The 13,824-nt window shown below is 41.3% G+C and overlaps 1 protein-coding gene across 2 annotated transcripts in view; it reads right to left on the minus strand.

Moving 5' to 3' along the window:
• Window positions 1-13,824, minus strand: part of LOC136876877 (uncharacterized) — a 186,576-nt gene that overhangs the window by 124,835 nt on the left and 47,917 nt on the right. For both annotated transcript variants that reach the window (XM_067150634.2, XM_067150633.2), the window contains exons 9-10: window positions 10,564-10,647; window positions 6,863-6,997 (exon numbers count right to left, since the gene is read on the minus strand). In XM_067150634.2, coding sequence (XP_067006735.2) covers window positions 6,863-6,997; window positions 10,564-10,647 — 219 coding nt within the window. The remainder of the gene's footprint in view (window positions 1-6,862; window positions 6,998-10,563; window positions 10,648-13,824) is intronic.

A 13,824-nucleotide genomic window follows, 5' to 3' on the forward strand; every position in this document is an offset into this window, starting at 1 on the left:
TGCAGGGGATTCCAAATACCATTTTTTACGTCTGTAACAATTTACGTTTCTGAGATATACTGTGTTTATTGTCTTTTTAAAAATTCACCCCAATGTCACTCCTGTTCACCCCCAATTAATTGGACTTTCCAAAAACAAAAAACGTGACTTTCTTTATTTTTAAAGGGTATTACAAATACCAATTTTCATGTCTGTAACATCTTCAGTTTTAAGATATAAGTATCCTCATGAAAGGTATTCAACCCCTTTTCCATCCTCTTCACTCCCCTGAAGGGGATATTCCGAAAACGAAAAAATTCATGTTTCCTTATTTTTAGAGAAGATTCTAAATACCAATTGTTACGTCTGTAAAGTTTTAAGTTTTTAGATATGCTCATTTTAACAATTCAACCCCCTCTTCCCCTTAGCGACGGAATATACAAAAATACTCCCTTAGTGAGCACCTACACTCTAATGTAAATGTATCACCAAAATTTCATTTCTTTATGTCCGGTAGTTTTGGCTCGGCGATGATGAATCAGTCAGTCAGTCAATCAGTCAGTCAGTCAGTCAGTCAGTCAGTCAGTCAGTCAGTCAGTCAGTCAGTCAGTCAGTCAGTCAGTCAGTCAGTCAGTCAGTCAGTCAGGAGATGTTACTTTATATACTTAGATTATTGCGTAGTTGCACTTCCCCTTAAAACAATAATCACCACAACCACCACTGGACTTAGGACATTGTAGGTAGACCATCACTTCTTCCGGCTCGGTGATATCAAAGTATTCGAGTCCCAGGCTGTTCGAGTGCGCTTTCTTTGATGTTTGTTTTGTCATTTCAGTAGTCTTCTTCAGTATCTTTCTGATCAGTAAGTACTAATGGCCACACGTTATTTAAGCTTATTAAAAAGCATTGGCAACAACTACCACTATTGCCAACTAGTTCGTTATTATGAGGACTAAACAATATTTCAACGTCAATGAAGAACTTGCCAATAAAACATTACGTATGTGAATATCGCCTTTACTAAAGGTCGTAAGGTAAAAACATATGAGACATAAAAGATTGATAATAGGTTGTCTATAAGGGGCATTCAAAACGAAACGAGCCGGAGGCTATACAATGAAAACCTGTACCGTTATTTCAAAAGTATTGCCCAGCATTGTTGAGGCCTCTTACAGCCTCCTCTAGCTCACCTTGGATTTTTAGGGTCACGCCGACGCTGCATGCTTCCACTGGAGACTTTGTCGTTTTGACTCGGGTTCGAAGTGATGACACCAGCGACCACTCGTGACAAGAACTCATCCCCTTCCTTGGCATAAGATGTTCAAGAGAGAGGTCCATTCGACATGCTTCCTGTTTTGGTTGAATACTGTGAGGCACCCACTGGGAGCACATTTAGCGAAATTCCAATATCTCCTTAATGATGACGCGAACACTCCCGACGCTCACTCCGACCTCTGCGGCGATGGCTCCTATCGTAACTTGCTGGTCTTACATAATGAGGGCATCCACCTGCTGGTAATGCGGTGTGGCGTTCCAGACCGTGCATCGTTGGCCAACGACATCCGTCCTTCCCTGAATCGCTTGACACTTGCAACGGACTTGCAGTGTTCTCCGTACCCTTGTCCCATTCTTCAATGAATTTTGGTTCCCCTCACTCCTTCTGATATCAGGAAACGCTCTACACCGCTTTTCTCTTCTTTGAAGCCCCCATTTCACTGTTGTCAGCACGACTGGGTGCAGTGCACGATCAACGAGTGCTCGTAGTCATGTGGTGTGCACCCATGTCCTTCCAGCGGCGAGTTCAGGTCCTCAGTGCCCTTATAGGAACCACACCTTCTTCCGCAGACAATAGCATTACGATCCCTTCAGCGGTTTTCATTTTATAGCCTCCAGCTCGTTTCTTTTTGAATGGCCCTCATATAATTGTTGTTAAGGCCGGAGATATTTGGAAGTATATCAAAATTGTATTAATCACGAATCCCTCTGGTTCATCAGTGATATTCCAGGGAAAGTATTTCAATTTGTAAAACAATTTAGAGACGCTACAAACGACGTGGATACTCCAGCCCGTGCTTCTTCAGTTCTCTAAACGAACGAAGTCGTACTTAGTTCATACTAAAAAAGTGGTAGATTTCAATGAACGAGCATATAAATTCGTAGGAGCCGAGGTGTAAATCAGCGCCATTCACATTCTGGCCCTCTTTCAGACATATGAAAATGTTGGCAAATAATGGTAGGGAAAAGGTCTACTAAGAGGTGGGGGCAGATGCGTTCTCAGTTAAGAGATCCTTCAACACCTCCAGCTGCAGCTCCATCAAGTCACAAGTTACTACTAGTGACGTAGATCTCTATTCATCTTTTTCTTCTTCCTCTTCTTCCTTCCATCATCTGTAGGGTCGCGGGTGCGAACTGTGCCGTACATGTGGATTTGGCCCTGTTAAAAGGCCGGATGCCCTTCCTGACGCCAACCCTATATGGAGGGATGTAATTACTATAGCGTGTTTCTGTGATGGTTGGCAGTGCAGTGTGTTGTCTGAATATGAAGAGGAAAGTGTTGGAACAAACACAAACACCCAGTACCCGGACCAGAAGAATTAAAATCCCCCACCCGACCTGGAATCGAACCCGGGATTCTCTGAACCGAAGCCCTCAACGCCGACTATTCAGCCAATGAGTCGGACGAAGTAGATCTCTATTACGTCGTGGATATTGAAAATGTTGACTATCTTCTCAACTAGTGGGAAGAGGCTTGTTTCTTTCTGTTCCAGCAAAATGTACGTCCAGTGAGCGTAACTTTTGCAAAGCAGGTTCACTAACAACGAACAGAAAAACTCAATTATATCCAGACTGGGATCATAACTAGCTGTTATCCGCGTCTTTGCTCGCGTGGATTTCGTAATTTGATAAAAGTAATCAATCCTTCCTCGATACAGTACTGCAATAAGATATTATCTGAAAATTCCTCAAATATTAAAAACTCACCGAAAAATTGAGTTTAATTTACTCCAGTACCACTTTGTAAACAACGTTTGTGGAATTGTCTTTTGGGGCTAAGATGACCAGGATCCTCGCTCAAGTCAAAAATAAAAATAAACGTGTTTCTTTATTTTAAAAGGAGATTTCGAATACCATTCTCCACGTCTGTAACACCGTCAGTTTTTGAGATAAGTATCCCCATAAAAAGAATTCAAAATTTTTCTGTCCTTTTCACTCCCCCTCAAGTGGATTTTCCGAAAGAAAGAAGTACGGTTTTTTTTATTTTCAAAGAAGATTGTAAATACCTATTTTTACATCTGTAACTTGTTAAGTTTTTGAGGCATACTCATTTTAAAAAATCACCTCCAAGTTTCATTTTTTGCATCCCCCATTAAGTGGATTTTTCAAAAATAAAAAATTCGTGTTTGTTTCTTTATTTTTAAAGGGAATTCCAAAAATCAATTTTCTCGTCTGTGAACTGTAAAGTTTTGAAATATACATATAGTCATTTAAAGTTTCACCTCCTTAGCGATGGAATATCCGAGAGTACTTCCTTAGTGAGCACCTATACTGTAATATAAACGTATCTTCAAAATTTAATTTCTTTATGTCGAGTAGTTTTGGCTCGGCGGTGATGAATCATTCAGCCAGGCCATGTTAATTTATATATATATATATATATATATATATATATATATTCTATTTGCTTTACGTCGCACCGACACAGATATGTCTTACGGCGACGATGGGATAGGAAGGGCCTAGGAACTGGAAGGAAGCGGCCGTGGTCTTAATTAAGGTACAGCCCCGGCATTTGCCTGGTGTGAAAATGGGAAACCACGGAAAACCATCTTCAGGGCTGCCGACAGTGGGGCTCGAACCCACTATCTCCCGATTACTGGATACTGGCCGCACTTAAGCGACTACAGCTATCGAGCTCGGTGTTATTTTATATATAGATAAATAATGTTGATAAATAACATCGTATGATGTGTATTAACGTATATGTACGGTATGTATAGTATACAGTAATATTAAAAAGTAGCTTCTAAATACAAGGTACCAGGAGTTCACATGAAAAAACTTTATTTCACAGGCAGATATAAGGAAACACAGCAGTAGGGCTCTCATAAGCATTACTGTTCAACATAATCACCCTTCTTGTTCAGCATTTCCTCCAACGGTACACTAAGGCACCGTCCAGTACCTCCCGCTGGAAGCACTGTAACAATTCACGCATGATGTTATCTGCGTGTGGCCTGGCTTTGTCGTGCAGCAACACGACGTCTGTTGAGAGAAGTCCAGGCCGTTTCAACTACTTGCTACCTGCAAACGCTCCAGTATGTCACGGTAACTGTTAGTATTTACTGTCACTTTCCTGGTGAGGAAATTAATCACCAAGACCATCCTTCTTATAGCCCTGACATAGCACCCAGTGATTTCTACCTGTTCGGACCGTTGAAGAAGCACTTGGGTGGTAAATGATTCAACAGCAAATACAAACATTCATCAAACCGGCATAAGGTAGCTTCAGGGACTAGAGGCAGATTTCTTCCATGCCGGCATCGATGCCGTGGTGTACCGTTGGAACAAGTGCTTGGAGAAAAAAATGACTATGTCTAATAGTAGTAGGTATCAGTGCCCTGATAGTATCCTTATATCTGCCTGTAAAATAAAGTTTCTTCGTGTGAGCTATTTTACCTAATTATTTGAAGCACATGTATAGACCACCATTGGGCTGAAGAGGTGCTCTAAAGCAGGCGTGCAGGAATGCCGGGTGATTGGTCGCCGTGGCGACTGCAATTTTCCTACTGGCGTCTAAGTCCCCCCCCCCGCCCCCTTTTAAAATCAGTTTTCTGTTTTATTATACATTCTTTCTTCTCCTACCCATCAATCAAGGCCCCGTAGCATATGACGTCACTGAACCACATTCAAACCAGGCCACGATATTCACGAAAATAACCGCGAGACCAAAGAAAATAACTATAATTTTCTTTGCACTGGACCGTCGATGTATATCAACGAGGGGGAGACCAAAAGAGACTTAGCACTATCGATAGAGAATAATCGATGCGCGTAGCGCAGGTGGCCCTCATTTGTTACGGAAAAAATGAGAACTAATTATCTCATAGTTACATACAGTAGAAAGTACAGTGAATCTGTGAGACGGGAGCTCGGAAATCTCAACTTTTAAAGATCATGAAGAATTCCTCTCTCCTGTTTAAGAGGGAGCAGCTATTTCTCAGCACTATCGAACGACATGCAAAAAGCAGAACAGCATCACTTGAACTACCCCGGGCCCAAATAAAGATACACCTCCATTAGTGGCATTTTCCAAGAGACACAGCTGCTAATTCTGCTGTCGATTTGTAGAAAGAAAACCTGATTGGTTATAGTAGCAGATATTTCAAGGGAAGATTTTTGGTTCAGGGAACTGTAGAGAACTGCACAACCGTAGTTAGTACCTTTGCATGGCCAAAAGGAACTGATCATGAAAATCATGGTGTTGATGAGATCTCAATTTTTGCGGAACTTTTGAGAGAACAGCTTGCTAAATGTGAAAGTGGTGGGAATGCATACAAAATGAGTTGTATGTTCAAAATTCTTGGAGTAAGGAAAAATTGTTTGAACTGTTGGAGATGGCAGTCAGTAACAGATTTCCTATTCTGAGAGATCTGCTATTGTGTGAGCTAGGAATTAGTCAGACGAGTTTTATCAAAGATTCAGACTGTCATTGAAAAAAAAAAAAACATTTTTTTGTGATTTGATGATGTTTGAATGAACCTGCGATAAAGGAATTGGATCCTGCAAGGAATGTGAACCAGTCGTTTCTTAGCAGCAAGGCCACAAGGCACATCCCTGGTCACAAACTATCATGTAAGAATTAGATCATTATTCTGCAAGATTGTAAGTCTATGTTCAATACGTTGTGAATTTGAAAAATGCAGCTGCACCTACCGGATCAGGCACAACAACGAACTCTACGAACATCAGGGAGACAAAGTCACGTGTGCGAGGGAAAGGTGACTGATTTTCTACGAGCACATGACCCGCCTGAAACCGTGAAGGCTCACCAACAGAATCCTTACAGTAACAAGTAGGGGAAAGAGTTCCAAGAGCAAATGGATCACCTCAGTAAAATCAGACCTAGAGGAACTGCAGATCCCATTAGAGACCACAGAGAACCGATCTAAGTACCGACAGGCCATTCTACAGGATGTCTTCCCACTGACCCTCACAAGCAAAAAGAGTACAGGAACCACCAGACCTAAGTGGACGGAAGGAAGGAAGCAGGTACATAGCCAGAAAATGAAAGCATACTGGAAGAAGGAAAAGCAGAAAAATACCATAGCTAAGAGTTAAGATGAGTCCCTAGTAGGCCAAAACGAACCGCAAAAGAAGCTGACACTATAGTTTATAGCTGGTAGTCCTACAATATCTCCCTAATGTAATACTTCTGGATGGTTTAAATGTGTAGATTGGAAAAAAGTAATACCGAGGTCAACACTAAGTCGCGCAGCTCGATTATTTATAGGTTTCAGGTTGATGGAATCCTTGCTGGCTCCTAAACATTTGGGCTGGCTCCTGAATTCAGAGAAAATTTCTGCAACCCTGCTCTAATGAGTGAATGTTTTTATTCTTATGGACATGTTTTATAAGTGTTTGCAATAAAGCAATCAAGCAGGCATATTGTGTACAAGATACTGCACCCATATTTTAATGTGTAAAGTGTACAATACGTTAATGTGATCCTAGAAATCCTAGTAATGTGATCTTAGTGTAACGAATTGGCCGCTCGCTTCAGAGCATTATAATCAAAATCAAGCAGAAACCCTTGATAAATCCCTAAGAAGTTTATAAGTAAGGAGTAGGAAATGAACATTGCCAGCCAAAAATATTCACCTACTTGAAGGAGAAGTGACCGTTGTTCTCTTCTGAGGTGGGCAGCGCGGAGCAGAGCAGCTGAAGAGCGCTCTGTAAGTGTGGCGTCACGTGGACCTTAATCCCATCTACAGTCAGGGACTCATTGTCCAGGTCACAGCTGTAAAGAAATATGGCACATGTCTCAAGGCTAGTTTGTTTAGTCGTATTGTGATAACAAATTATATACAGTTGACACAAGACAAAATTACACTTTGAAGTCCGAGCTTTCCGGCCACTTAATTAAATTTGGAAAGAGACTGAACAAGTCATCAGGAAATGCAAAGTATGAATAAAGAGGGCAGCGTTGGACGAGATGTTCTTTTAAACTGTATTCGGTCGTTAGTGAGCTGATCCAGCCCCATTTCTACAGAACGTAGTTACAGTTCAGTCCTTTGTTAAGGCGACATCAAAGGTACCTTGGTAGGTCAAAACCTTTTGGCTTCAATACGGTGAGCATTTGTTCCCAATGTTTTTAACGACCACTCCTTCTTCCCGCTATCATTTAAAGTAAATCTATCCGCAATGAGTTTCCCGGTGATGATACTTGCTGGTCTTCTTGATCGCAATCGTTGCTGTAGCGGATGGCAGAATTCCTGATGCAGTGGTAAAGAAGGCGTTAGTAGTAAGGCCACAAGGCACATCCCTGGTCACAAACGTCTTCTTATTTCAGTAAATCAGTCCTTAGACAGGTATCAGCATCTTCCTTCATTTGCTTGTAACTTCTTCCTCTCTTCGCATATGTCAGCATTCCAAACTTCCTTCTTCCTCCCCCTCTTTTTCCTTCAACTTTTCCCTCCATGATTCGCTGTAGTGGACAGTTTCTACGTAATATGTAACCAATCCAAGATGTACTCCTCTTATGTATCAACATCATGAAGTTCCTCTCCTCTCCTGCCCTGCTCAGCACCTCCTCATTTCTCACTCTATCGGTCCATTTCATTTTCTCCATTCTTCTCCATAACCATATTTCAACACTTTTTAAATATTTTTGTTCCACGTTTCAGAACCATAAGACACCCCACTCCACATTTGGTAAACCTCTTCCTAAGTTTGATTGGTATGCTTCTAGCTGTCAGCAAACCTTTCACTCTCGAGAAAGCCCTCTTTCCTATGGATATTGTGAGTCTCACTTCTCTGTACAATTTCAGCTGGAAGTTATCAAGCTTCCCGAATACTGGAATGCTTGAACCTGCTCTAATACTATTCCATCTATTGATTCATCACTAACTTTGTTCTTGCCAGTGTTCAATTTCATTCTAAATTCTTTACCCACACTTACAATATTCTCCATCATTACCTGGAGCTCTTCTTCTTTTTCTTCTAGCACAGACATGTCAGTAGAATATTTGATGGTTTTAATTCTTTCTCCTCCCACTACAAGTCCTTTCGATTTTCCCAAGGCCTTACTGATTAGCATATATTTTGAAAAGTATCGGTGACATACAACAACCCTCTATCACACCTCTTCCAATACTTATCTCTTCAGTTTGATCGTCTTCTACTTGAACTACCACTTTCTGGCCCATCTGACTTTATCAACCTCCTATCCAGTATCGTTCAGAATCTTCCTCAGCATACACCAGTCTGTCAAATGCTTTCTTCCCAGTCGACAAAACAAACAAACTACCATGCAAGAATTAGATCATTGTTTTGCGAGATTGAAAGTCCTACGTTAGAAATCTTCTCAGTTGAAAGAGTGAATTTCTTTAAACCCAAACGATTTTACATCATGCTGGAAGTCAGCCAATGAAAACAAGAAAAAACCCTGTGGGCGGGGGCGATAAAGTACATTCACGGTATACCCTGCCTGCCATAAGAGCAAACTAAAAGGGGCTCCAGGGGCTTTCAGTTTGGGAGCATGGGTTGCTGTCCACGGGGACCCTAGCTGAGATAGTAATTCCTTCCACTCACTTGTGTCTGGCACCTAACCTGCAACTTTCCTATCCTACCTCTCACGGTCAACTCTCGTTTTCTTCCTATCTCGAAAGAATTAGGTCTGCGAGGCCTGGGGAGTCATCTATTTTCACGCCTTTCCTTTTCTTTTACAGATAACTTCATTCTTCGAAGTATTGGAGCTCTTCCATTTTTCTTCTGATTACTCTTAAGAGAGGATGGTTGCCTAGTTGCGCTTCCTCGTAAAACAATAATAATCACCACCACTACCAAAGTAGAAGGGAGCAGTAGATTTAAACCGAGAACATGGAATTAGCAGCGCTCGCCAGCCGGCAGCATGATCCTAATGTTAACCTCTGAGCGACAAGCATTTAATAAATAAGAGAAAGAAGGATCAAAATAAGAACAATTAGAATAAGATTTTGAATAACAATTAGACTAAAAATAAGACTTAGAATCATTACTGGAATCAATATAAAATTAGTAATAGAATTTTTAAAATTTTTATTTACTTCGCACCGACATGTCGACGATGGAACAACCAAGGTCTGGGAGTACGAAAGAAGCGACCGTGTCCTTAATTAAGGTACAGGGCCAGCATTTGCTTAAAAATAGGAAACCACGGAAAACTATCTTCAGGTCTGCCGACAGTGAGGTTCGAACCAACTATCTCACAAATCTAAGCTGATAGCTGAGTGACCCCAAACCGCATAGCCACTTGCACGGTGAATTAGAATGAAAATTATAAGTGGAATTAAAATTAAAAGCCCGCCTGATGGCCGTGATTGTTAAGGCGTTGAAGTCTAAACGGTCTGACACCGAGGTTAGCCTGTTCGAGTCCCGTTGGTCGAAAAAATTTCACCCTCAGAATGTTGGCCGGCAGGGTAGGGGAGGTGGTGGTATACAATTTCTAATCACTAGATTGCGTGCCAAAAGCCTGTATTAAATTCCAAACGTCTCCCAGTGCTCATATGGAGTGAGGGCATATGACGTTGTTGATGGTGATTGTTTTGTCGGATGAAGACGTTAAGCCTTGAGCAGAACTCTTGGGGCTATTTGACAGGAGTAGGCTATGAGCCGCCACCGGGCTCCACGCTCTCCCTTCCTACTATAATAAATCACGTCACTCATTTCGTCTCATTAAATCTCCCCCTATGGTTGGGGCGGTAGAATAACCCCACGGTATCCCCTGCCTGTCGTAAGAGGCGACTAATAGGGGCCCTAGAGGTTCTGAACGTTGGAGCGTGGGTACGCGACCACGGGGCCCTTAGCTGAGTTCCGATATTGCTTCCACTTACTTGTGCCAAGCTCCTCACTTTCATCTCTCCTATCTGACCTCTCTTGGTCAACTCTTGTTCTTTTCCGACCCCGACGGTATTAGAGCACTCGAGGCCTAGAGAGTCTTTCATTTTCACGCTCTTCGTAGCCCTTGTCTTCCTTTAGCCGAGATCTTCATTTTTCGGAGTGTCGGATCCCTTCATTGTTTTCTGATTAGTGTTATATAGAGGATAGTTGTACTTTCTCTTAAAACAATAATCACCACCACCTCTCATTAAATTATCTGATGTGGTTGATGTCAGGAAGGGCATCCGGTCATAAAAACTCGCCACGACAGATTCATTTCATCTCATACCTGACCCCGTAGAGAAACGAGACAAAGTTTGGACAAACAAACAATTAAAATTATAGTTCAATTAGAATCAGAATGAAAATAAGAACAAGAATTAGAATTAAAATTGGAATGAGACTAAGAAATAGAATTCAAATTTGAATTAGAATAAGAATACTTACCTCATTTCGCAACTATGACCGTACGAGGATTTGCCATCGACGTCAATGCTGCTTTCATCTTCTTTATTATCCAAAATATCTCGTCTGAAACAGAGAATACATAGGAATAAAAGCAAATGACTTATTTCTAGGTGTACACTACCTGATCACCCTACAGCCTGCATGTCACTGGAGCCCGAGCTGCTGTTACGAATGGTGGTTGAATTGATGCGAGATACATACAGAATGCGTGGAGCAAGGGAATTTAGTGACTTCGTACATCAAATGGTTATTAGTAGAGGCCGGATTTCCATGCAAATACATGTTTTTAAATAAGCTAGTTACATTTCTCAAACTTTGCAAATATTCGCTTCATGACTTCATGATTCCTAACAACCGTTCTTTTTCACTGAATGTTTGCATGTTGTTGTTTTTTCTTTTTCAGAAGAAAATTTATGCATAATGCATATTTTGAAGATTTTGTATTTAATAGCGAATATTTGGACGTTCACATTCCATAGTATGACTTTTCTTCTGACTTTGGTGCATATATAACGCTAACCTGCACGATAGTGCCTTTTCTGAATGTCGGTTTGCAGAATTTGGGACCGTTCTTCCACGTTATACAGTATGTCTGTTATTGAGAGACCCAAAGAATGTATTCCAGGCATCCTGTCTGGCAATCAAAGTTAGTACATAAGATAGAGATGCTATGAACCCATTAACCAAGCACTTTCTTAGGCCTATCTGTTGCTTGAGTAAACATTGACGTAAGCCGGAAGGCCCCACGTCGATCTCTTTAATTTTTAGGAATAAGGTGTCCCAGTTACAAAAACTGTTATAAACTGAACCGTAAATTGTGCATTACTAAATGACGGCTCATTTTTTCTTCTATGTTACATGAACAAAACAAAACTTGTATCGCGCTTCTGAGACGCCGCATTACTGAGATATCCGCTTACAAACTTGGTTTTGCACAGAACCTTCCGTCGTTATCCTGGAATTTCCTACCCGGAACTCTCAATCGTCACACGTCTTTGTTATCGCAGCTTCAATCTTTAACAGTTTGAGGACATCATCATCTACAATCATCGCACGGAGCTTATAAAAGACGTGTTGTGATGAAAATGCAAAGACGTACAATTTGACGTCACTTTGTCCAAAATATCTTTATTTAGTTATGCACCTTTCACTTTCTGTGTCGTTGAAAGGTCATATTCTGTGCTTAAGAATGTGCTGACAGATAAACAAATCAGGTTAAATCAAGACAATTTGGAGACATTACTGCAGTTATTGTACAATGTTTCAAAAGGAACTGAATTTTGATAGCGCATATTTTCCAGATTATTGTACATATTTTGCCATATGATACTGCTTGAGTACATGTATATTTTGAGATTGGATAGTGCATGGAAATTCGGGCTCTAGTTATTAGTCGGGCTGAGTGGCTCAGACGGTTAAGGCGCTGGCCTTCTAACCCCAACTTGGCAGGTTCGATCCTGGCTCAGTCCTGTGGTATTTGAAGGTGCTCAAATACGACAGCCCCGTGTCGGTAGATTTACTGGCAAGTAAAAGAATTCCTGCGGGACTAAATTCCGTTACCTCGGCGTCTCCGAAGACCTTAAAAAGTAGTTAGTGGGACGTAAAGCAAATAACATTATTAATTATTATTCTAGTTATTAGTATGCAATCCACCTGGCTCTTCTCAATTTGCCCAAATTGACTGTGGAGGAGATGATTGTGAAATGAAAACGGGAAGACATGACCGCAGCAAAACTACGGCCAGATCGGCTACGTGAATGGGACCGTCGAGCATTGTAGAAGGTGGTACGATACTATCACCCGGGAATTCCGCAGCGCCACTAATAATTTCGTGTGGCTATGCGTAGCTTGGTGCAGCCGTTGTAAAGCAGACCCTCCAACAAGGGTGGGAGCATAGTGTTATGTGTGATGTGCGAGTTGCAGGAATACTGGGGAAAGTACAAACACCCAGTCCCCGATTCGGAGGAAATCATAATTTAGGGTTGAGTTCTCTGAGAATCGAACCCGGAGCCTCTGGGTTGTGTCTTGATTGCGAACAGTCCGGATTGCGAACAAGAGATTAGTGTTAACGTGAGATACATAACCCAGATTCAATTTTCAAAACAGTCTCATATGTAATTTTTGTCCTAGTAGTATTAACATTAACCGGTACATTGGGATGTTTTAGATAACCTAACCATATTTAAAAAAATATTTTTATTGAAAATTTTAAATATAATTTAGTTTGAGGTAATCTTAGCATTTAGAAGATTATCTTTTTTTTATTGTATAGTTGTTTATGGTAGCTTAGCGAGAGTTGTACTTTTAATAGATTATTATTTCTTTTTTTGCTAGTGGCTTTACGTCGCACCGACACAGATAGGTCCTTTCTTTTTTTGCTATTTTGCTTTACGTCGCACCGACACAGATAGGTTTTACGGCGACGATGGGATAGGAAAGGCCTAGGAATTGGAAGGAAGCGGCCGTGGCCTTAATTAAGGTACAGCCCCAGCATTTGCCTGGTGTGAAAATGGGAAACCACGGAAAACCATCTTTAGGGCTGCCGACAGTGGGATTCGAACCCACTATCTCCCGGATGCAAGCTCACAGCCGCGCGCCCGTAACCACACGGCCAACTCGCCCGGTATTATTATTATTATTATGCCAATGAAAGAAGTGAGTTGTTGCATCGACAAGGAATTAGCCTTTAGAATATTGATTATGATAATAATAATACATAAGATGTGAGATAGTCAGTTTATTTGGAAACAAGTGGGTTTATTTCTTACATGCTTTTAACTCCTTTTGTGCATTACCGAGTATTCCAATTGTGTGTACCAGAACTTGGTGTACCTTTTTCTATTGGCTTTACGTCGCACCGACACAGATAGGTCTTATGGCGACGATTGGACAGGAAAGGGCTAGGACTGGGAAGGAAGCGTCCGTGGCCTTAATTAAGGTACAGCCCCAACATTTGCCTGGTGTGAAAATGGGGAAACCACGGAAAACCATCTTCAGGGCTGCCGACAGTGGGGTTTGAACCCACTATCTCCCGAATACTGGATACTAACCGTACTGAAGCGACTGCAGCTATCGAGCTCGGTACTTGGTTTACCAACTGAGGGTTAATTTTTCTGCAGGTCGTCAAATTAGAATTTTGTTCATATCCAAGTCAACATTTCTAGTCAAGCGGGTTGGGCAACTTGGTATTTCGGGTAATAATTAAATCGGCTTTCTAAAAAACTTCAGTAGACTGAAGGT

The sequence above is a fragment of the Anabrus simplex genome, chromosome 7, assembly GCF_040414725.1.
Source record: "Anabrus simplex isolate iqAnaSimp1 chromosome 7, ASM4041472v1, whole genome shotgun sequence".
Taxonomy (NCBI): domain Eukaryota; kingdom Metazoa; phylum Arthropoda; class Insecta; order Orthoptera; family Tettigoniidae; genus Anabrus; species Anabrus simplex.